Source organism: Falco peregrinus, chromosome 5, assembly GCF_023634155.1.
Source record: "Falco peregrinus isolate bFalPer1 chromosome 5, bFalPer1.pri, whole genome shotgun sequence".
NCBI classification, from domain to species: Eukaryota; Metazoa; Chordata; class Aves; order Falconiformes; family Falconidae; genus Falco; species Falco peregrinus.
The window spans coordinates 103,655,816-103,680,085 of record NC_073725.1 but is presented as its reverse complement, the minus strand read 5'-3'; the positions used below and the strand labels follow the sequence as shown (position 1 = coordinate 103,680,085).

Genomic DNA, 24,270 nt, shown 5'->3' with positions numbered 1-24,270 from the left:
ATCTTATCTTGATCACGTGCACGAAGATCACACCTATGTGCAAGACAAGGAGGCTTTCATAAGAGAAACTGGCCAAGATTAAGAGTTCCCGTGACAAACTATGACCACTGATGGGTGCTTTTGTGACTGTTTGACAGAGAATATAACCATCATAAATAGGTTTCCATTAAAGCTTTGGTCCTAAGAGGGCATAGTGCTCTTTCCGAGGTCTTGAGAATGGACAGCTGCCCACTGATCCAAAAAAGCTTCGGAATAGCTGCCCTAGAAAGGGCCTCCCTGTGGCTGTCAACAAACAAAGCCCAACATCAGTCCCAGTGACTTGGCAGATTTCAAACAGGCTACGTATCAATTTGATAGTAAGTATGACGGGTGTAAAGAGAATATCCTCCCTCCTCTCTCCAGTCTTCTGCTAGCACAAGGTCAGTGCGATGAGCAGCGTTTCATTTATTGATAGAGCCAGAGAGTCGAAGGCATGTGGCAAGGCTGCTCCAGTAGGATGCACGTTAACATAGGGTCACAGTTGCAAAGTCAAACCTTGCACCAGCACAAATCCTTCTTTCTGTACAGTTCTAGCTGCTGATACTTCAGACGCACATTTTCTACAGGGCTGGCTTTTCGCACTTTCTCTGGTGTAAGCCAATCAATACAGCACTGAGCACTTAATTTGCTTTGTCTAACTGCACCAGTTTGTTAGGTCAGGGAAAAACCCGAGAGCAGACAGCCAGCAAGGCAGTGGCCCAACTCCGCTGCTAAAATCAGCAGAATTACTCCAGTAGTGTAAAAAACCTGAGCAGAATCAGGCTGTCAGTGCCTACATATCCCGGAACTCTAAGGGGCAAAGAGATCACGGGATTAATTTGTCCTCATCCCGAACCTCTTCCAAGCTGTCCAGGGTTAGAAGGGAATACACGAGGGCTAGAGGTGGCTGGCAGAGGAGCCTGGCGTCCATCGCCTCTGGTCCTCTGCCTGCCCCTGTGTAGGCAGCCATCTAAAGGAGTGAAATGCAGACCCTGAGGTTGTAGGAAGGAGGTGTATGAATGTGTCTCATCTACTAGAGACTCCCACCTTCTTCAGCAAAGCCTGAGCTAGAGAGAAGCCAATGTATGTAAATCAGCTGTAGGGTAAGCAGGGCCGGATCTGGGAGTCTGCAGCACCCACATTGCCACTGGCAGTAATGTAGAAGGGATGGGACCAAGTATCCCAACAAAATGAATGCGTGAAAAGCAGCTTCACAATGAAGCCAGAAAAGCAGGGAGGGAATAACCCATAGTTACTCTCTTAATAGGAGCAGACATTTGATGGCCTGGCAATTACCAGAGAGGGGAGAAGGGAGTTTGCCAAGTGTCTGACTCATCTGTTTGCCTGCTGTGGGTTCAGCACTCTGTTAGGCTGAGATATGCTCCTGGTTTTCAAGTTGCTTATTTTAATTGTATAGCTAGTCTTAACAAGTAGATGCAGGCAGACAGGCTTTTACCTCAGCTAAGCTCCTCTTAATGTCCCCCAGTGCCATAAGAACATCTTTTGTAGGGATGACACCTGTAAAGAAGGAGAAGAAGAGATCAGTGCTGCTCTTGACTCAGGTCAGCTCAGTCAGATGTATTCATCAATATGAAATCCCCAACACAATGGATGCAGGGGAGGACACATTTTTTTTCATTGACACTTTATATTAGGAGGCTGAAAGAACACAAGGACCACAGACAAGGATACCTCCAGATATTCTTTAAAGGAGTAAAAAAAATCCAGGCACAAAGTGATACCAGAGGCACCCAGTTACCCTCCCACAGCCACAGCAGCTCTTGGGCTCTGTGTCTGCTCTGGGAGCAAGCAGCAACACCCAAGAAGTCATGGAGGCAGGTGCCTATGCTGCCCACCTCCCCACCCACAGCAACTTGATCCTGAGTTGCAGCACTTGAGATGTTCTCACAGAGGTCCATGCTCACTCATTTACTTTACTTTATTCACCAATGCTCACCTTTAGCAGCGGTGTTTTGCTCTGCAGAGCAGCCTGGCAAGGCGGCATGCCTGGCACAACAGCAGAGGCTGCAGGAGGTGGGCAGCTTCAGCCAGGGAGCCACCAGCCCACACTGAGCCACCTCCTCCTGGGACCCTCCTTCCCTAACAGCTCCCAGGATGCTCTCCCAGCCAGGAGAGCAGGTGCAGATGGGGAAGATTTAGAGGCTGAGGCCCATTTCTCCCTTCACTTGCACAGCAGTAAAAAGAGGGACTGAACAGAAGTATAATTCTTCAGTGCACAAAATACTTCAGCTCCCAAGGTTCTAAACTCAGGGATATCTCCCAGCCTGGCTGTGCTGCTGGAGTTGAGACCTGTTTTCTTCTCCAGGACGTCCCTTCTCATGAGGGCATGAAGGTTTCACTTTAGAAGAACAAATACTCACCAAAGCCTTTTCATTGGCACATGGTCCAGCCCAAGGGCTTAGGAGAGATGCAATGATTTAAGGCACCAATACAGCAAATACTACTTAAACATTCCTCTACTTTCCTATCACTGTGGGGCATTTTAGAATACTGTTGGGATTTTTTTCCATGTAGGCCGTAATGTCAACACCAGAGGCCTCCATCACTAAGCAGGCAGCAAAAGCATCCCTTTACCAAAAAGAGATTAAAGAGATGGTAAAATGTTCCAGCCCAGCCCGCTTTTCACTGACAGCTTTTGCTTCTTTGGGGATGCAGGGGAGGAACCACTAGGACTGGCCCAGTTCACACACGACTTAATTCTTAAGTTAAGAAGTGAACTAAGAGCTGGGTGTCACATCCTGCCATCGCAGTGGCCTGCCCATGGAGGATAGTATACAAGCATTGGGAGAAAGCTGGTAGATGCTCAACTGAAGGCAAACCAGGGAGGCAGCAAAGCAGGAGGCGAAGCGCAGAAGACAGAGCTTCGTGCAATCAGTGAGGGACAAGCCAGGAGGTAGATGTGAAGAAAAAGTCGTGTCCTCAGTCCCCCTCCACATCCTTCAATTCCAGTTAACACTGGGAACTGGTGGGACTGAAAAGAACTGGAAAGCAAAAGCTCCTTCCAACACGGCTGAGTACCTCCAGTTGGGAGCCCCTGTCACAGGAAGGCTCCTTCTCCCAGCACTTACCCTGTTCCCCTGCCAGTGTCATTAGCAAGTGCTTGTCGTTCTCATTGGGTTTGCTCAGAGAGATCAGCCAGCGGTCCTGCAGTCCATCTGCTTGTCTGGAGAAGGCGTCTTCCACCAGTGCCAACAGCTGGGGACCTCTCTCCAGCCGAAACTCCTCCTGCCACAGGAAAGGGACCCTGGTGAGCACACGGTGGGAACAGGGCAGATGTAGCAGTGCAGGGCTGGCACAGTGCAGGGCTGAGACCCCCAAACCCAGCAGTGCTAAACCTGGCACAACGCTCCCCAGCACGTCCCCAGCACTGCAGGCTGGACCCACCTGCCTACCCCCAACACACCAACCCCCCTCCTCAGCTCCTGCAGCCACCACACACCCCATCCCACGCCAAGCCTGGCTCCCCCGGCACACGGGGATCCTGAAGCGACATTCTCGTGTAAGGCAAGAAGGAAGCAGCCAGCGCTGGGTCAGCGGGTGCTGCTCAGCCTGACATGCTCCAGCCATCCCTCGGCGGGCTCCTTTGCCGCTTTCTCACTCCTGTGTTTCTATTCTTATCTCCAGTTGCCATGCCAACCTGAAGGCCACATAGATGATTAATAAAATGGAGAGCGCTTGTTGCCATGGCAATTCAAAGCACTCAGGGCAGGCACAGGCCTGTGCCGAAAATGGCCTAATTGGAAAAGACACCGATAGCTGGGGCCTGAATCACAAGGGCCCGGCAGTGCCTCGTCTCACCAGGTTAGGGCTTCCAGCACAGGGATGCAGCAGCAGCGCAAGGATGCAGCGCCAGGATGCAGCACCAGGATGCCCAGCTGCAGCTCCTGCCCGCAGGCCCGCCACCAGCCTGCAGCTGTTTTGGGGGATGCAGAGGGAAGGGGAGCAGCTAAGCCCAAGAGCAGGAGGAGGACAGAAGTGAGGTATTTCTACTGATGGGGAAAGCAAAGGCTGCAGAGCACTGATAAATTTTCCATCGTGGAGAAAAGGGATCTGTGAAGGAGCCAGAAGGCACATGGACCGAGGTGGAGGTCATCTCCTGACGCACAGCCAGGTTCCACTGAACTTCCAGGATCCTGCAGTCCTCACTTGGGCAAAATTCTCAGATATATCGAGTGGGAGATGTGCCCAGAGAGAGACTGAAGTGATTCCCTTGCCCAGAGCCCATTAGGAAGATAAATGGGCTGCCAGCTTAACCCATCAACACAGACATCATCCCCGCAGCAGGTAAAAGCCTGGCACTATAAAGAATATTAAAGCTCAAGGTGCATCCCTCTGGAAGGGGTTAAGCATCCTCCTTGTCCTTCAGCTTTTCAGTGGGACTCGGTACTGCACCAGATCAGGGCATCAAAACATAGGAAATGTGCGGGAAATCCCCATTCACATTAATTTCAACTACAGCACTTGCAATGCAGGTTCTCCCTGGTGACCCTAGAGATCCCAAACACCAAAGGGCTCAGATAAAGAAACCAGAAAACAAAAAAGGGACAGGCAAAGGGTAGGTGAGCTGCCCAAACTGAGCAAATTACCACGGGTAGGAAACAAACTACATCAACATCAGTGGAAGGAGAAGAGCTTGATTCCAGCTTCAGCCATACAAAGTGTTAATGGGAGGCAGGGAAAGAGGCAATGATCATGTAAAAATATGTATGTTGACAAGTGTCCCTTTGAATAAGAGGGAGGACAGCACAAATCATTCACTAGGAAATATGTTTTGAAACATGAAATCAAGTAGAAAAACAGTTCAGTCCTGCTTATCCCAGGGCACTGTCTTCTTTCAGCAAGGCAGAACTGAGGACTCAACAGTAATGACATAATTTGGTCAAGACACATCTGCTTTTCAGTTCTTGCCCTTCCAGTGGTTTAAACAACACAAATGCAAGTGACCACAGGAAGGAAGCTACTACATATTACAAAATAAACCAGCATTTAAACTCCACAGAGATGGGAGAAAGAGCAACGGGGACTAGGACACAGAGGAAACCAGGCAGCAGGACTCTGGTTTTCAGGTCCCTTCCAAACCAAATCATTCTATGATGATCTTCTGAGTTGCAATTGTGAACTGTAGCAGCAATACTTAAAACCCTCCAAACTGGTTTGCTGAAATCAGGAGGGAAGAGAATGACTTTTCATCTACCCTTAAAGCAGTCAGTATGCTTTACTGTGTACAGGAATTCCCATTTTCCAAGTCCCCAAAAAGTTCACCTTAAAAAAAAAAAAAAAAGACCAAAAAAAACCCAAACCAAACAACTCACCAGCAGTGGAAATGGGTCAGCATCACAGAGCCACCCTGCAGTAACAAAACCATGCAGCTCTGCCCAGAGCAAGAGCCACAGAAAGCCATAGTGCTGATACACGAGGCCAGAACACAGTTCCCTGATGAAACATTTCAGTCTTGGGCTGTCAGGCTCATAATCATTTCTTAGAATTATGAAATGCACCTTGACCCCAGGCCTTTCACAACTGGTTTTAAAGTGCCTGATAAAAGGCCCAGCAGAGGTGAACGAGCCCTTTTACCAGGGATCCACAAGGGGCTCTGGGCTCATGAATTAACTGCAGCTTTATGGGGATGGATGGACAGGCATTGGATTAGCAGAGCGTGGCTGGCTAACAGACCCAGATAACACACAAGATAACAGGATGGGGAGAAGAGGCACTTAAGGAAGATTTAGTGACAGCTGCTTGACACAACCATTCACACTGCAAATGGGGAGTCCCTGTTCCTCTGAGCCATCAGAGGAACGTTACTGTATCCTGGAAGGAGGGGAAGGAAAAGGAAAAAGAGGGAAGAATTGCACTTCAATCCTGGCATATTTCCTACCAGCAAAAGGTGCAATGTTAAAAGCTCTCATGTCTCATGACAATCTAGGTACTGACTGGCACAGACTAACAGCCAGAAGTTGGTAAAAGATCCAATATGGGACTGACATGTGCTAGACTTTGAGCAAAATCATCTCTCTCCACCCACTCTTTTCCCTTCTGGGGAGCAAGAATATTTCTGTCCTCCTCCCCTTTGAGATTTAGCGCCTTTAAAATGTTTTGTGGTGAAAGCAGACAGCAAGAGCTGTGCCTGCCTCCACTTCTCTAAGTGCTATTCCTCCCATGCCATCAAATCTCTTTGGACTGACTTACACAGTCAATGTTATCCGACATATTCAGGATGATGTAGTTTTTCCCCACAAGGTTGCTCCAGTCTTTGCAGATCACCTGGAGAGACAAGAGAGACAGCTGTGTTCAGGCAGCAAATGCAGCTCTCCTGCTGAAAGCACAGGGTACACAAGGGACAGGAGCACGGAGCTGTGCCATACCCCCAAGAAGCACTTCTCAAAGGATGTAAATGTCCTCTAACTCCCTCTACGAAGGAGGAATCACCATTTCAGTGCTAGTGCATGGGGCAGGGACAAGGTTACTGTGCCAGCCGGGCACAGCCCAGCTTACCTTCCACCTCTATCTAAACTCCAGGACAACTCAGTGGAAAGCTCTCTAGCCTGCAGTCTTATTCTGTACGTGATCAGCACCTAACACAACATAAACCTCACCAGGAGCCTCTGTGGTCCTTAAACTAGCAAGACAGAGTGGCACTTTGCAGGCAGGATAGGACACACAGAGGGACTAAGTCACTTGCTCAGGCTCCTGAGTACCATGGGGCAGAAAGGAAAAATTAAAAACTTCCCCTGTCACTTCCTCACCAGTCAGCTCCTGCTACTTAGCTTCCCTTTACCAGTTTGCTGGATTCAGGAACTGCAGTTCACCTCACACCTCCTCTCCCACGAGCTCTCCTAGACCAGCATCCTCACAGATTGCTGTACCCTCCTCCACCTGCTCTGCATCTGCTCCCTGCAGGCAGCAGCAGCAAGAATAGCACTTCCTTCTCACTTGCTTTCCAAAAATCCCTGGGGCCATTTTTGTCCTGACGCTTCCAATAATGCAAGCTGAAGAAACAAGGGGCTTTTGCTGCTGTGCATGTCCCAGAAGGCAGGTGTTTATTAGAAGCAGGATTCTGTGCAGCATTCGCTGGGGAAGACGTGAGGGGTCAAGGCTTTCAGCAAGGGTGATGGATACCCTTAAAAAGTGCTGTGAAAAACTCTCCCTAAAATTCAGTTTGGCCTGAGTGAACAGAAGAAGCTACTTCTACCAGTCAGACTTAGGGACGCGGGTAAGGTTAGACACTCGCCAAGAAAGAAGTACCCAGGTATCTCCACTGCAACCTCCCACCCACTCCCTGCTCCCGGTGCTACCTGTGCTGAGTCCCAGGGCAGCTCTGTTGGCAGCACGGCCACGCGGGCATCCCCAGCCTGCGGTGATAAGCTCCTCTCTGCTGTCACAGTCTCAGTGGCTGACTCTGTGTCATTCCAAACAGGATCCAGCACAGGTTCATCAGCCCTGTCCCACGGAGACGCAGAAGAAGTGGGGTGCTGCTCGCTCCCAGAAAGAGTCTGGGTGCCTGGGAAGCTGCCTCCAGGAGAGGGTGTCCCCGCAGGCATTTCCACTGTCTGCTCCATTTCAGTTAGCACCGTGGGCTCCAACATCTCCCACCCCACCATGGTCTCTGAGACCTCCTCTCCGGCCGAATGTTCTTCCCCACCAGCCTCCACTGTGGTCTCTGCAAGCTCTGCTCTTGTGGCAGTCACAGTCAGCTCCAAATCTGCTCCCCCAACAGCCCACGTGTCCCCAGCTGTCACCTCAAAGGGCTCTTCTGAAACACTGGGAGACCTTGCAGCAACAGTAGTAGAAAAAATAGAGGACACAGGCAGAAGACCTGGTCCCATGCTGCTCCCAAGGTCTAAGCCTGGAGAAACAGAGTCCTCTTCTTGCCCTCCTATGGCTGCCTCAGTCACAATACCTGGCCTGGCAGAGGCTGTGGAAAACAGAAGGGAGGAGGAGTCCTCTTGGCCCACTGGTTCAGAAGATGTAACCTCTGGCCTGGAGGTCTGGAGGCTCTCCACTGCTCCTCTTGAGTGGTCTATAGGGAGCAGCCCCTCCTCTTCCTCCAGAGCGCTGGAGAAAGGTGTGTGCAAGTCAGACTCTACAAATTCTGCCGGTGGCTGGACAGTGGCTGTTTCCCAGTTGTCTTTCACCTGTGTCCCGTTCCCTTTCAGCAGGGCCTTCTGAGATGCAGCTGGAAAGCTGTAATCTAAAAAGAGATCCAAAAGACTATATGTCACATCCCAAGTAACCATGAACTCTGGAAAAGGCAGAAAGCTGGCCTCATTAGACGTGTCTAGCCACAGTTGGGGTCAAATGGCAGAGACCCTCTAAGAGCAGGTAGCCTGCCACTGAAAAGAACAATCCTATCTGCACTTCCCCAGTTCCCTGTCCCATTCCAGAGAACTCAGTTTCCCTAGGGATAATTCACACGTTCATTCTCTCCACTCCTTTCTGTCATCTGAGGCATTTTCACAGACAACAATAAAAAAGATGCCAGGTGTCAAAACTGTTAAAGGTGAGGTTATGAGTGTTAGCAATCAGGCCGGGACAGAAAGATTTGTTTCAGATGGGATTCAGAAAGATACAGGGTGGTAGCAGCAGTCAGCCACAAACTAAAGAGGAAATACTAGGGAAGAGAAACAAAAGCACAGCAAACCTGGCACACCCAATACCACCAAAACCTGAATCAACCTGGGCATCTTTGAAATGCAGAACTTCAGTTTGTACAGCATTTCACAGCAGAACAGTCACCCCACAAACATCTGCATTTTGAGACTCCCGTGTCACTAAGGAAGAGTGGCCGCAGGGAAGCAGGAGCTGGATCTAACTGCCCTCCCTCCCGCACAGCCCCTGGTTGTTCTGTGGCTCTGACCACGCATGCACGTTGCTAGACAAATGTAGATGCTGAAGGAGAAGATGCACCTCACAAATGTAAGGTCAGAGCAGGCAGCAGTTTCTTCTGGAAGCCCAGAAAGGAGCTGGGATCCCAGGATAAGGAGAGTATCAGACATGTTAAGCTCAGCGACAGGCACAAATCAATCTTCATCTTTCTTGAGAAACTGCCTGTACCCAAGGGGCTCCGTTTCAGGAGTTTCCACCCCAATGAACTCCTTTTCTCCCCCAAGACAAGCACAGCACCTATTCTGACTGAGAAAGGGAAGACAATCCCTCTGCAGCCAGAAACGAGCACCCTGACCCACCTGTGGTTATTGTTACGCAGTAAGTGACTGTCTGAAATCCCCAAGACCCCCATCTCCTCTCCTGCCTGCCAAAGCGGATGCTCCACTGAGCACAGTGAGCAGCAGCTGTCTGGATGCCTTACAGAGGAGATCTGCACAAGGAATCTCCATGCATCCCTGACTCCAATCCATCGCTTGCTGCTGCCAGAGTGGGTGCGAGCTCCCAGGCAGAAGGGGCCATGTCAGCAAACACATCTATTGCCTTGGATACGCCCTGGCAACCAGGAGCGCCCATGCTGCTCCTGCACGCTCTTCCCCATCCCTCCTGCACGGAGAACACCACTGCTCCCTCCACCCTGAGCAGGAGGTGCAAAGATGCTCCTGTCCAGCTGGCAAGTGGCTTCCCTAATGCACAGCTCACTCCCTTCATGCTGTCAAGTAACACCCTCCAGATGCTGCCCAAAGACAAGCGTGATCCAGCTGCTGACCTTGGGAGCTGTGATGTGGTAACTGTCTCCCAATTCTGGCTGCAAACAGGCCACTGAGATCTACTGACCACCACAGGCAGAAGCAATGTCCGCTTTGCCACTCTGTTTCAACAGAGAGCACCCATCCTGACTGACACTCTAGCCAAGAACCCTGGGGATTAAAAGATTTTTTGCTATGCAACAGCCCCCACCTGGTGAGTCCCTCAGAGGTCAAGGAGGCTGGTAAGGGCAATGAGCAGCAGCCCACACAAACAGAAACCATCTCCCCTCTGCTGCCTGGTGCTGGTCTTCATGAAGGCCCTTACCAACAGCTACACATCCCAGGGTCCACAGCCACCGTCACTGCCTTGCCGGACGGATGGTGGTTAGCAGCAGGAACAGCCACAGACCACAGGATTGAGGGCATGAGGTCGGGACCCTCTTCAGACAGATGGTGAAGGTTTAGTGCACCTCCCAGGGCTCTGCTGCTCCTCCTGCTGCAGGGATACTCAGGGTTTGCACAAAAAACACCAACCGCAACAGGAACCCTGCCTGCCCTGACATGCTGTGGGTGAAAAGTGAGGGGTTTGCCCCTTGAAACAAGGCCCTGTCAGATGAAATGTTATTTTCAAGGACCAGTGATTCAATCTGCCATCTCCTTTGCCTAAAGACACTCTCAGCTATTCTCGACTCCTCTGCACCTACTCTCTTCCCTGCCCCTCTGCCCACGTGGAGAAGAGCAAGAACTGGCAGATGGGCACAGCGGAAAAACAAGCCAGGAGAAAGCAGCATGAGGTTTGTCCCATGGGAACTAGAAATGCTCCTGGCCTGTCAGCTCTCCTTTGAAGTCACACATTCAACCTTTCGTTAAGGTGCTCTGTCACAGATTAGCTAGCTCCTGCAGAGGAAAGCCCTGCACAGTACAGCCATGCTGCCTTTCCACCAACAAGATCTAAGGATGCCGGAGGGACTGCTACCTCTGCCATCTCTCCTGGGAGATGGAAGCTCAGGGAGAACCCATCCCACTCTCTCCCAGCAAGCTTCTGTCTTAAAAGGCAGCCAAAGACTGAAATCTGAGCTGCTTCTCTGGGCCAACAAATCAACAAGGTAGAAGCAGACAGGAATCCTCACACTCACTACTAATTGAGTTAACATCTCCATTTGCCACCAGTGTCTCCACTATCCTGCATGCTAAGCTGGGAGCATCCTTCTCCCACCTGGTTCATAAGACCCCACTGATTTTAACCTCAACTTGCCTCAAGTCTTGCAAGGGCTGTTATTCAGACTCACACAAACAGTGAAACTTGAGGTGTTTTGGTCAGAGTTGTGCTGGTTTGTGCTCGTTAAAACAAGGAGCTCTCCATACAACCCAGTTCCCATAAGGCTTCCATCACTTTTGAGGTTCGGAGGTTCAGGGATAGTGAGTTAATCCTCCTTCTAGACTTCCCAGCTAGACACTTAGTCTCTGTCTGGAAACAGCTCCTACTGCCTCACTACCAAGGACATCCACTTCTCAAGATCAGGTCTCTTTAAGGCACTCATTTTCTTTTCTCAAGATCAGGTCTCTTTAAGGCACTCATTTTCTTTTACATCCCTCTTCTACGATGTGAAGGAATTTTTGCACCCTGTCCATCTCCTTGGTGTGATCCCAGCATCTTCTTCCCAAGGCTCCTTCCAGGCAAGCTGGTTTCCATCACTCACCTGTGCAACGCAGAGCTAAGAGCTTCCCCATTCTAAGAGTCTTTTCAGCATTTCCCTCGATTCCCCTTTGCCCCAGCCCTAAGGGAACTCAAAGGCCATGTCCCGTTTTCAGTGGCTCCTTCCAACATCCATGTAGCAGTTCTCCTTCAGCAACTGGTCTTCTAGATCCTACAACCCACCAGCCCACCTGGCTGTCCTCTACCTTCAGAAGACCCTCTAAACCTGGCTCCCATATCCTGGGCACATGGAATTGCACCTGCAGACCCTCCCACCTCCCTGTGCTGGTGCTATCCACCCCCACCAGCTTTTGTGGAGAGAAACAGCAACCATGGAACAGAGAGGCCAGGCAGACTCAGGTAACCTGTGCAGAAGTGGGGCAGGGTCTTCTGTTAAAGGAGACAGGTAGCATGGGGCTGGCTGCAATGCCAGATTCATCAGGCTCATTTAATTTCAGCAAGGAAGCAGAGCACTGCCAAAAAGAAGGGTGCCGGAGGAGGGAGGAGGCAATAATGGTACACACCATCAGCTCCTTCCCTGCCAGGGTCTGCTCTCTGGAAGTCTCCCACCAAGATCAGCAATATGTCAGAGCACAAGAGGAACTTGCGGCCACACACAGAGGTGGCATGTGCCAGGTACCCCTTCCAGCCACAAACAAGAGCAGCCAAGCCATAAGGAGCCAGCCTGATCACAGAGAGAGACAACTGAGGAGAACTGTCTGCTGGAGCCACGAAACTATCCCAGCATCCCCGATTAACAGCCTAGCAGCGATGGACCAGATGAACATAGCCAGCAGCCACAGCTCCATGTCATGTACTCTCCCAGAGCTTCTCAGTCACACCATCCCCTTGGGAGTCTGGTTCACCGATACGAAATTCCACACCTCCACCTCACCTCTTTGCCACCACATCCTTAGCTATGCCCCTTAATGCTTTCCATCAGTAGTGGTATTACTCATATTGCAGCATCCAGCTGTCTTTGCCTCCCTCAGCCGCCCCCCCTTTTCCCTTCCAAGCACTCTTGCAAAGACCCTCAGGCACTGTTTGCTAAAGAAACCATCTTGCACAGCCTTCCGTCACTCCAAGTCCTGCATTTTGCACCTCCCAGCAGACCCAGGTCTGGGTTGCACAGATTCACTTCCTTTGCCCTGGGAGAGGTGAACATGAGCTCCAAACCTCTGCAAAGAGCCGTCATTTAGGTGATGTCTTGCTTCCTCTGAAAGCAATACTGAAACTTCCCTGATGCTAGATGGGCCAAGACTTGGCCCTGTGCCAAAGCACAATTCCCCAGACAGACATTTAATTAACTACATTTCTGCCTCTCCTCCGTTCAGAAGAGCTGGTTTCAGTTACCGCCCTACAAGGTTCCCTACCCTGTACTTGCCACTATTAGCTGTTTAAAGCAACTGTGACAGCTCAGAAAAAGGGTGACCCTCATTGCTCTCAGAACACATAACCTGACCATAAGGTCTTTATTGGATTAAATGGGAAGATCATGTTAACCAGTGATTGAATTACTCATAACTAGAAGGCACTGTAATAAAGACAAGAACATTCCTGGGCTCCCACCACAGCAATGCAGCCTGGCAGGACCGTTCATGCTAATGCATCTGCCAACCCTGAGAAGCGCAAGGTGCACTCTACTCACGACTTAAAATGCAGCCAGGTCTGAGGGTAGTATCTGTTCACCATTTTGCAGTATAGAGCAGTAAGGCTTACTGCAAAAAGCCGTACTCCATCTGATTGAAACTGCAGGGGGATTTTGAAGAGGCAAAATGCAATTACTGGTGCTGGAATTTAGCCAGTTGGGGCTAATATCCTAATCTTCCCGAATTGCTAGAGGTTACTATCTGCAACTCCAAGATGGGCCCACACACACAAAAGAGACTCAGGGTAACGAAGTGGTTCGGTCTCATTACACTTAGAATTTGCTTCAGGTAGAGACTGGACACCAAGCACTGCAGCTGTTCCCAACATCCCCATGCCTTTTTTCTGCTCAGTGTGTGAACTGCAATAAGGCTAAAATAAGCCACCCTCACCCAAACACAGAGCCGGTCAGGGACAGCAGCACCAAAATAACACTATGCTCAGAGAAACCCTCTGTCACTGCAGTGCCTCGGTTGAGATGGCTTGTCCCAAGACAGATCCCCTAATGTGTCAGTGTACACTAAACCCGGGTGTAAACAAGAGGCATCCCAGGAGCTGAGCTCAGGCAGGGAGCTGCTCAGTGCTAAGCTTCTTATGCAGACGGTCTTTACCAGGTGCTTCATTTCATTAATGCTTGGGTTGAAGATGGTATTAAGAACTGCAGATTTGCTGTCAGTCTGGATGAAGATGCAGCAGATTTCAGTAAGGCTGAGAGACACTGGGATCCTTCTGGCCAGGGACAAGTAATTCACCATGGAAGGAACTGAACCTCACTATCAGAAAAGTTGGGGGTGGAAGATACTTTATTCCATCAGCCAGCCAGAAAACTTCTTTTTCTTTGAATACAGTCCTTTAACTTTTCTGTCCTGCTATCCCTCATCCTAGCTCTCCTGGGAATCTCTTCTACCAATTACTATGAATAATTAAAAGATTACAATTCCGCCCCCCACAAAGCACCACATGCCATCCTAGTGAATCGCCAACCCCGAAGACCAGATTTGATAGCTCCCAGCACTGTCATGCCTTGGTCTCTTCACCTTCAAAGGCACAACCCTGGAGCTAAAAGAGCAGACCCTAGCTGTAACAAAGCAAGCTTCATGGCAGCCCACCACCACACTGGAAGCTGTGAAGATGCACTCCAGTCCTTGGAGGCTCAGCTGATGGGCAAGGGCGGAGGGACTAAGTGCCTTCATTCCCCAGGCATTCACAAGTCTTGCATCAGTTTTTGGGAGCTTGCACTTCCAGCAGTTAATGATTAGGCTGCCTCAACCCAGAGCCTTCATGGGGCACTGCATCCTCAGCCAAAGGAGAACACCAAGAGGTGCAAACCAGGGAGCACTCCAAGATGGATACACCAGATAACTCTTCCACTAAAAATCAGGGACTCAAAGGGACCTGCAGTCCTAATGAGTCCTGTCTTCTAGCCCTAAAGCTAGAAGAGATGTTGCATCTGTTGCCCTGAAAATCCGGTGTGACAGTAGGAAATGTGGGGGGATTGGAAGCTTCCAGGCAAAACAAGATGAGGAAGGTGGGAAGAAGGGCCAGATGCGAGTCCCTGCAGGGCCACTATCTTCAGGGTTGATCTGTGGCTCAAACCGATTTGATACCAAAGATGAAACAAAGCAGCCAAACCCAAACTACAACCTGAGAATCTTCCAGGTTCCCTAGAAGCCTGAAGGCAGCAGGATGCAGAAGTAATAGGTTCACAGCTTCACTGACTTGCCTCTTGGCTGAAGTATGAGTCACACATTGCTGCTTTCTGTAAGGATACGGCATCCACATTCCCACTAAACCTAATCCGTCCCTTCCAGATGCAGCTCCACTGGGTAGCAGCTGCGCATCGGTTAGCACACATGCAAGCGTGCACTTCTGTGCACCCTCAGACAGAACGAGACAAATCTGAGGGTCCTTCCACAGGCTGGTGCTCACTGATGTCAATATAGATTTACTGTTCCGTAGCATAAGTCAGCAAAAGCACGTTATTCAGGAGAGTCAGAGCCCCAGGCTGAGCTGTGCTCTGCTAGTGGGAGTTTGTTCTCACTTTCTAATAGACTAACAAGTGGCCCTAAATGCCACATGTTTTCCAGAAATATATTTAAAGGATGTTTGAGAGCACTTAAAAAAAAAAAGCAGCAGCTGCAGATAGTTATTACTTTTTGTCTCTTACAGTCTCAAAGCTGCACAAAGGCAGAGGAGTCTCCCCACACAGACTTCAGAAGAACATTAAAAAAAAGAAAGGACAGATGACTAATACAGCTTTGACATCTCAGGAGATGTGACTTATCTGCAAGAAGACCACCGATTTCAGGCCCAATTTCTTTATGCCAAACATAGAAAGAAGCCAGCACAGGTCTCCTTTCATTGTGGGGAATCTTCTCTCTAGTGGTGTAACAATCTCATTTTGTGCCTTTATAGATACAGGATCTCAAATCTGTGCCTGGGACAGAGCCATCAGCTGTGCTGGGCTACACTGTCATTTGGAGAAAACCCCCACATAAGCAAAACTTACACCATAAACAGCACCTGTTTGAAACTGTTTAATGAATCTATACATTGAAAATAACCTAACAGACGTCATCACACAGTCCCACAAGGTATCACATGGCATCTGTCACACATGCAGCATGTAAGATCCATTGGTTGTGTGCATCTCATGCACAGGCTTCACATGACAGGAGAAGGCTGCCCAATTTAGGTATGCTATTACAACATCCTTTATTGTAAAATGACACACAGCAGGTTTCTAATTAAATTTTAAGTAGAAATGTGCTCCCAGCTCTTGAATAATTCAAACTGTTCTATTAACCAAGGTTCTGAAATGCCACCAAGACACGAGCTCTGGACACAGCAACGGTCAGGGGGAAAAAACCGTGCTTGGAAGCACAGAATCGGTTAGCTGGGCAGCGGATAGGACAGGGTACATGTAAAGGACAGCTGAAAGAGCACATCTGTTCATGGAGGAAAGCACTGCAGGCAAGAACGGAAGAAGAGATGAGCGTGTTCTGCATACAAATGGAGCAAGGCACGTGCAAGAGGCGAGGCTGGGTTCGGTACCCAGTGCATCTCTCTCTCAATGCACAAGCACATGCTGTTCTCCAAGTCACGTCCAGATCTGTGAGTACATGCAGGTGCCTGCTGGCACACAAATAAAAGCACCGCTGAGCACGCTGCCAGCGCGTGAGAGCGGGTATGCCAGAGCATGTCCCAAGGATGTGCTGACAGGAGCACGCACCATCCGCCCCCAGCATCGCTGCGGGGGCGGCATCTGTACAGCTTCCCCGCAGCCAGGCCTGCAAGTGCCTGGGGGGCCACACGAGCTGCAGGGCAGCAAGAGCACGGCCAGATGACTTAAGCAGCAGTGTTAGTGAGCAAAGGGCTTTGGAGACCTAAGCTGGGATGGCTCTTGCCCTGCATGGTGTGTGCTGTGCCCCAGTGGGCAGCCCTCAGCCCTCTGCGAGCACAGGTCTTGCTTAAGGTCACAGAAATCAGAGTGAAGATGAAACAAGACTTGTGCCTTCTAACTGCAGAGCTCGATCAGACCTGCTGAGAGGGAGGCAGCAACACTGCATAAGGAGGAGGGATAAGACTGAAGCCTGGCCCCTGGGTAACACTTAATACATGCCCCACATGACACTTAAGAGCAGGAGCATGTGCAATAATCTCCTAAGCTACCGGAAACCCTGCAACACTCCTCCTCCTTCCTCCCATCCCGCTCCCTGACAGCATCTCAAAGCCAATGAGGGGCTCAGGGGGAGACTGCTGGGTCCCCTCAGTGGTCTCAAAAAAACACTCCACAGAGGAAAGCAAGGTCAAATGCCAACAGAACTCTTTTTGGCCATGACTCCCCAGGAAGCAGGCAGGACAGGGTAGGCACCAGGACAGCTGCCCCGGGGAGAAAACCTGCTGCCTTCTATTGGGCCAAATCCCCACTAAAGTCAGAGTGAGGAATCCAGAACTTGGCCCAGGGAACTCAGCTTTGACTCAAACCCCAAGATGGACTTGATCATTGAGCTGGTGTCTTCAGACTCGGGTTGTGCTTAATTGGCAGCAACAGAAAGAAGGAACGGAGAGCGTAATAGGGAGAAGGAGAGAAAGAAGACCACAAAGTGGGAAACTAGGTGGAGACAATACTTTTCCCAGGTCATAGCAGCTCAGGAATAAAGGCTAAGCTGTAACTTGGTTTCTAAAGCCCGTGCTTGCTCAGGGTTCACTGGGGACACATCAGGCACTGAGGTGAGAAAATAGAGCTGACGTTTAATCTCAGGCCCTCTTAGCGAGAGTTGTTTCAAAGCACTAAGACAGATCCCTGCATCCTCCCACCTCCCCAGAGTCCCTGCAGAGCAGGCAGGGAGAATGGGGCAAAAGTAACCTACCTGTTGCCGGTCCCAAGTCCAGGCTGGAGTCGTTGAGCTCTCCCCCATCTTCCCAGAAGTACTGCGGGGGCTGTAAGATCTTGGACTCCTCATTCTCCTCGCTGGCAAAGCCTGATCCTGGGGCAGCATGCAAAGAGCCAGGGGCAAGATCGGGCTCTGCAGCCTCTCGGCTGGTTTGCTCATGGGAATTCAGAGCCTCCAGGTGGGACATCATGGCAAACTCCAACATGGAAGTTGATGTGAGGCCATCAGTGGTTGGCTCCGAGGAGGAGGCAAGGCAGAGGCACAAGGTCCCTGTATAATGACAGTAAATCCATATTACAGGTAGGACTGACAACCACTGGGCTTGTCTTCCCCTTGCAGCCCATTCCTACCAAACCAACCTGTTGCACACACCTGCCTTCTTCAGGGTCACCTGCCCCTCAGATGGGCTGTGCTCTCAACTGATGATAAAAATCTGGGAATTTTGGGAAACACCCACAAACCATGAAGAGCAGGATTTACACCCAGGAGTTGGTGCCAAGCAGCCATCCAGCCCAGGGACACCTCTCTTCAATGGGGCCATGACAGTTCACCCTCTCTGAGTTTTTTTGCCTCTTCAGAAGGACGGGTGCCTTGTTAGTCACCCATCCTGGAAAGAAGGTGAAATGTCTTATACTTAAGTCACGAAATTCTGGCCCTGTGAAGTCCGACTGTCATCCAGGCAAGATCGTTTGCACACCCTAGTGCTCCTAATCTGCAGCTATATTATATGCAGGGCGACTGATTTAAACCAAAATTATTTACATCACCAATATTAATCATGTTTTAAATCAGCAGGCTGGAAATCTATTTTTAAGTCATTGATTTGAACTTTATTTTGCATTCACATTTTTTGCTTTCTTAAGGGCGGGCTGGCTGTCACAAGTAAGAATTAAAATGTACCAATAGCAAACATCTACCTAACATGAAGCAGGGAGGCAGGTTGCATTTTACACTTTTCTTTCAACAATTACATCCTTGTTATTTCTATTTCATCAATTAGAAGGTTTGACTGACACTTCTCGATTCCTAGATGAGAGTTTAATTGTGATTTGTGTCAAGGGCTCATTCACATGCATGTCAAATTTCCATCAAAATGCAAAAAAACAGCACCTGGAACTTGGCTTTATTCAGCCGATAAATATCATGATAAATACGGCGACATAAGGAAAAAAAATGAGATTACCAAAATATGTTTTACATTTAAAACAGCTTTGTTAAGCAAGCAAAGTAACTAATTTGGGTGAACTGAACCAAATGCTTCCTAGCCCTCTGTTCTTCAGCACATTAAAACTAGAAGATCTCATCCTCTCACAGCTGATTTTTATTCATAGATTAAAAGAAATAAGGACAAGTTTTCCCGCTTTCTCAGCTCATGCTCAGTTTCTAAATTCTTAATGAACTAGTCGCTGAACTGAACTAATTGAATAAGCTGAAATGAAGACTAATTTGGTATTTTTCTTTGACAACTGATCTTCTCGACAAGAGAAATGCAGCAGATCTAATCCATCTGGACTTCAGTAAAATATCTGATATAGTGCCTCACACAGAATTACAAGAGAGGCAAGAAAAGACACCGATTAGCAGGAAAACTGTAAGGCAGCTGTAAGGCACTGGCTATACAAAAAATGACAGAGGCTTGTGCTGGAGGGAGGCTATTAGTGGAATTCCTGAAAGTCTGTCCTTGGATCTGCTGTTCTTTAACATTTTCCTAAGTGACCTTGGAATAAAAATGAAGAACATGATAATGAAATTATCCAAGGACACAAAGTGAGGAGACATCCTCACTGCAGAGACTGTTGGTACAGCTAGGTGATCTTGACAATGAAAACAACAGAAATATTATGAAAAAGAGTAGTACAAAGTGGTAAGTCACCACCTTGAGAACTAGCACCAAACATTTCTTATAAAGATAGGAAACCATTCATTAGAAATGTCTTAAGCGGAGAAACTCCAGTGTTAGAAACAGCTCTGAGATATCACTGGAATGCAGATGTGAAAAAGCTTGCACAGTCCTGAAATATTAGAAATAGAGAGATTTTACAAAGCACTGCTGAGACATCACCTGGATGCTGCATGCAGATTTGGATACACGTGGCCTGAAATGATTTAAGCAGAGCTGAACTGCCTTCAGGCAAGGGCACAGACTAGGCAGCCTCCCGAGGTTCCTTCCCACCACTACGTCCTACAACTCCACGCCCCAGAAGGACAAATTCAAACCAGGGCAAGTGCCAAGACAAGCTGTGGGGCAATGGCAGATGGGCTGGCCCTTGTGCTTTCACTGAAAACATCAGCTTGTTAGCACAAAAAGTTTGGGAGTTGCTGCTTGCTTGCCAGGCTGACTACCAAACCTGCCCTGGGAACGCTGCAAGCCAGAAATGCATTTCTCAAGCCTTCTGCTTGCTCTGACCCTCTCCACCTTCTTCCACAATTCTCTGAACTGAGCAAAATCCAATATTGGTTACTCTTTCCCATATACACTTGGGCCAGGCTTCAGCACTTCTCAATCTCGTTTATTCTGTTCTATTGATCTAGGGCAAGATCAGCTGAGGCCAGCACAGCAACAGAAAGGGAACGGCAACAGAGGCAGAGTATCAAAGGGGAAGGAAGCTACTGCAGCATCACGGAGCCAACCAAAGTGCCTCTGGGCATCCCTGGGGATGGGCCGGCTCCCCGTAAGCTGCGCACGCACAGCAAAGTGCACGACTGGAAATGAAAATTCGCACGTGTCTTGTGCACGAGCACAGACCTGGAGAGACCCGGCCAGGTCAGCCCCCGTGCAGATTCAGCGATGCTCACCAGGCTCCAGCATGATGATGCCTGCTCTGGGCTTACCCAGGCTGACACAGGACACCTGCATCACTAACCAAGAGCGCTGCTGAGCCCCATGCAGCCCACTGGAGAGCACCTGTCTTGAGGAGCTTACGGCTTAAGCAAACATGAGAGACAGCAGTGAGGGGGAGAAAGGGAACATCATTCTCAAAGTTATCCAGAAAAGGGAAGCAGAAGGATGGGGAGAGACCACGGCAGGTCCAAGGCCTCATGGAAAATCTGGTGTAGTTGGGACTGCAACTGACTACCTGGACCTTACGCCAGCTCTTTATCCACCCCAATGCCTCAGTTTCCTCTGACTCCCACTAGCAGAGATGTGGTGATACAGCGTGGCTGGAAAGCCAAGGCACTTCAATTCCCATCCCGGTTCTCCCAGCCAGGCAGGCAAAGCCTCAAAATGCAACTCTGCACCAGCTCCAAAGAGGGGCTCCAGCCTCTCCGTTTCCATCGCTACACCCCGTTTGGGCTGCCTCCAGAGCTCAGCCACAGCCCATCCCACCACCTCTACAGCAGAGGTCTCTGTGGCAGGTGAACCTGGGCACCCAGAAGGCTAATCCCATCCATGTGGGAAACTCGGATCCCGGGAGTTCGTTTACCCTCATTTAACTCTGAAGTGTTTACCCAGTTAAAACCCCTAAGCTGCATTATCTTGTTTGCTGGGATGCTCTGCTCTCCTCAGCCCAAGATAAAGCTACACCACTTCATCCCTAAGAATAAGTCAGTAATAGACAGAGCCTGAGCAAGGCAGGTTTCTCCTGGGGTGGATCTGGAGTAAGACCACACCTTGGGGCCTGACCCACGGGTACAGGATGCGGAGGCAGGCCTGGGGGAACCCTCCGTGCCAGCACCAGAGTGCCACAGGGCTAACGGCACCATTGCACCAGTGTACAAACCAGTACCTCTCCAGACAGCATCCTGACATCGCTTCATGCCTTCTGCACCAGCAGCAAAAACAAAGGTGTGGGGTGCCAAACAGCACCCCCAAGATTTGCCACCTTACTCCTCTCTTCCAAGCATCTCATAAAGGAGCTGCACGCAGCTGTCAACTCCAAGGCAAAGAAAGAATCAAAGCACAAGCTGAGCGGGGAGGCAGGGGAGCACAGCCAAGAGAGGAAATCTAATGCCCAAGACATCGGTGGCTAGCTGTTTTCCTCCTAGGATGGGGCACGGGGATTAGATGACTTCTATCAGCCATCAGTCTCCCAATTTTGTATTCTAAAAGGCAGATCAAGCGACAGGAATAAAGAAACACAAACGAATAAAAGCCCTGCAACCATAGATGGGAGGGAGCAGGGAACGGAGCCAGGGCTTGCCAGCTGCTTCAATGGGGCGTTTGTCTCTCATTTCTATTTTTGCGGCACCTCTGCGTAACCTGGAGGAGATGAGGCTCTGCATGCTAAAAAGGGCAGCCAGCCTTCGCGGAAACGGCAGGGCTGTGAGCAGAGGAGGAAAAACCCTCCCCAGATCAGGCAGAGGAGGGGCGAGAAAGGAGAGAAAGTAGGAGAGGTAGGTGGAGGGGGGAGCGGGAACAAAGGCAGAGCGCGCTCGCCAAAATCGGCACAGGAACTCCTGTGCTGGCTGCCAGCTCTCCAGCTGCCAGCACCCACCAAGGTGGCACGTGGAGGTAACACTGACCTTGTAAAAGGTGCTTCACCTCTATCAGGAGCAGAATGGCGAGATTTCAACAGCAGCGGATAATACTGCAGTGTTACCTCTCTAAGGCTGCTGGAAAAAAGCCAGCCAGGAGGATACACAGATGAAATGAGTTTGCCAGTTGCTGACACCACTGGCCCCTCCGAAAACCGTTCTGAGTCAAAGTGGTGAAGCTTACTCTGTTCAGCTCAGCAGAGGATTTGATGCAACAGCCCCAGACAAGGCAGATGGGGGAGTTTCGCTCAACAGCAGGAAAAAGAGACAACAAAAAAACTGAGGAAAGAACATCTGTCATCTCCCTCCCAAATTGCTGCGAATAAGGGCAGTTTCACATTTCTAAACAATTCTAAAGGAACCCCAAAGTATTTTCTGCATTAGCTGACCAAGAACCACTTTATCCCTTTGCCACAAGGCAAGCCACCCCTCCACGGGACAGGGCAGCTGTTTAAAAGCTTCCAACTGGCCTACTGAATAGGACTAGAAATGAAAAAGGAAATAAGTCGTTCCTGTATCCAGCTGAAATGAGAGGAAGGATTTGGGGACATGAAATGGAATCTGGCTGTGACTGTGTCAGCCTTTAAAATTGTCTTGCTTTTTAATTAACAACAAAAAACCCCTCAATTTTCTCTCCAAAGCAACACACAAACACCCCTTAGATGCCATCACAGTGGCCTGACCTGTAGAGGGGCTGGTGTGCCCCTCAGTCTACCCAGCTGAAGGTCAGTTTTACCTCTCCAGTGCCACAGAGGCAGAATCAGCCTGCTGAAGGGAAAAGCACTCACCTGAAGACACGCTCTGACTTACCTGTCTCTCACCACCGACTAGCAGAGCCTGTACAACACCTCCCAAGGGCACAATGGGTACCAGGGGGGTCAGAGCATCTCAGTATTGCCAACGCAGCAGCCACAACAACATCCATCTGGCCCTGCTACCATTGACCTTCCTTTCAAGCCCACCCCAAACCCAGGAGCTACCCAACAATGTTATTTCCTTGGAGAGCTGGGTCAGGAATGGGTCATTTACTGATAATGAGTTAGGACAGAAATACAATGACCAGATGAGGGAAGCATCTGCCAGGGATATTTCCCCCCTCCCAGATCACCACCTGGAAAAGCCGGGGAGCATGGCCCCAGGGCAGAACAGCCAAGGGCACAAACCACTTCCAGAACATAACCAAACACAAAGTAACTGAAATAGCAAAAAAGGATCCCAACTGTAGACAGTGGAGGAAGAGAAGAAAATGTTGTTCAATGGAGGCATGTCCCAGCTGGTTGCCCCATGCTCACCTGGAATATCTGCACCTCAGACCCTCAACAGCTTGCACAGGGAAGCATATGGGATGACCGCCTATCAGACCAAGTCCTTTTGGTGCTAATTCAGAGTTACAGACCATACCGTGCTGTGACAGTCCACCTAAGAGACCTCTCTCAGTCCAGCCCACTCATGGCTTTACTGATGCATTCCCATGCCGCGCTACACCACTTACAAACCCAGCCAGGTCCCTATCTCTGAGATAATTTCCAATTAAGGTTTCAGACAAGATCAGGCTGCCATCCTCCTCTGGTACTGCCCCCAGCCAGGTCCCTCACCAAGCGTCCCTCTAACCATCCACCTTTCCATGGTCCCACTGCAAAGCAATGGGAAAAGCACTCGGGTGTGTGGGGAACAAACACACCAACTTGCACCAACAAGAGGGACAAGGCACAACTGAAGAAGCCCTTGCAATGGGGCAACTCTTTAGTGGGAGACTCTAGAGCACACTAGCTGTGCCAGCATCTTTAAGCTTTTACAGATCTTCACAGCTAGCACAGTCAGAGAGCTCAAACACCAGGCTACAGGGTGTGCATGTCTGCATGTACTGAGTAGGCGCTACCTTGCGAAGGACTATCAGCATTTGGTCCCTTGGCATTTCAGCAGAGAACATCTATAGCACGCAGACCCAGGTACACCCACGGGAGATGGCAAGGCACTGCCAGAAGATGGACCTGCTTTTGCAGATAATTGCAGATGTGCCCTTTGTCAGCACACGTGCACCATAGGCCTGACCTCCAGGGGTGCTGGGCATCCTCAGCCCACCGCTGAGACGAGTCTGTTCTCCTGACACGATCAGTAACATCAGGACTGTTCTGGGCACCACCACCCACCTCCACAGAAAAGACTCCATGCAAGCAGGTCATGCCAACTCAGACAAGCCTGTTTGTCCTTCTCCCTTCGCTCAACCATTCATGCCGAGAGTCACAATCCTGCCTGGTTTCAGTCTCCCAGACTGTTTGCCTTCGCTCCCTCCCCAGATCGTCTGGTAGCCTTCACACCTCCCTCCTCTGCTGCTGCAACGTCTGCTCTCCTCCACGCTTCTTGCTATCAACAGTGGCAGCTC

At 49.9% G+C, this 24,270-nt stretch overlaps 1 protein-coding gene across 1 annotated transcript in view; it reads right to left on the bottom strand.

Moving 5' to 3' along the window:
- Window positions 1–24,270, bottom strand: part of PODXL2 (podocalyxin like 2) — a 33,609-nt gene that overhangs the window by 5,108 nt on the left and 4,231 nt on the right. The window contains exons 2-6 of the mRNA XM_055806663.1: window positions 17,388–17,681; window positions 7,335–8,230; window positions 6,229–6,303; window positions 3,108–3,264; window positions 1,475–1,536 (exon numbers count right to left, since the gene is read on the bottom strand). Coding sequence (XP_055662638.1) covers window positions 1,475–1,536; window positions 3,108–3,264; window positions 6,229–6,303; window positions 7,335–8,230; window positions 17,388–17,681 — 1,484 coding nt within the window. The remainder of the gene's footprint in view (window positions 1–1,474; window positions 1,537–3,107; window positions 3,265–6,228; window positions 6,304–7,334; window positions 8,231–17,387; window positions 17,682–24,270) is intronic.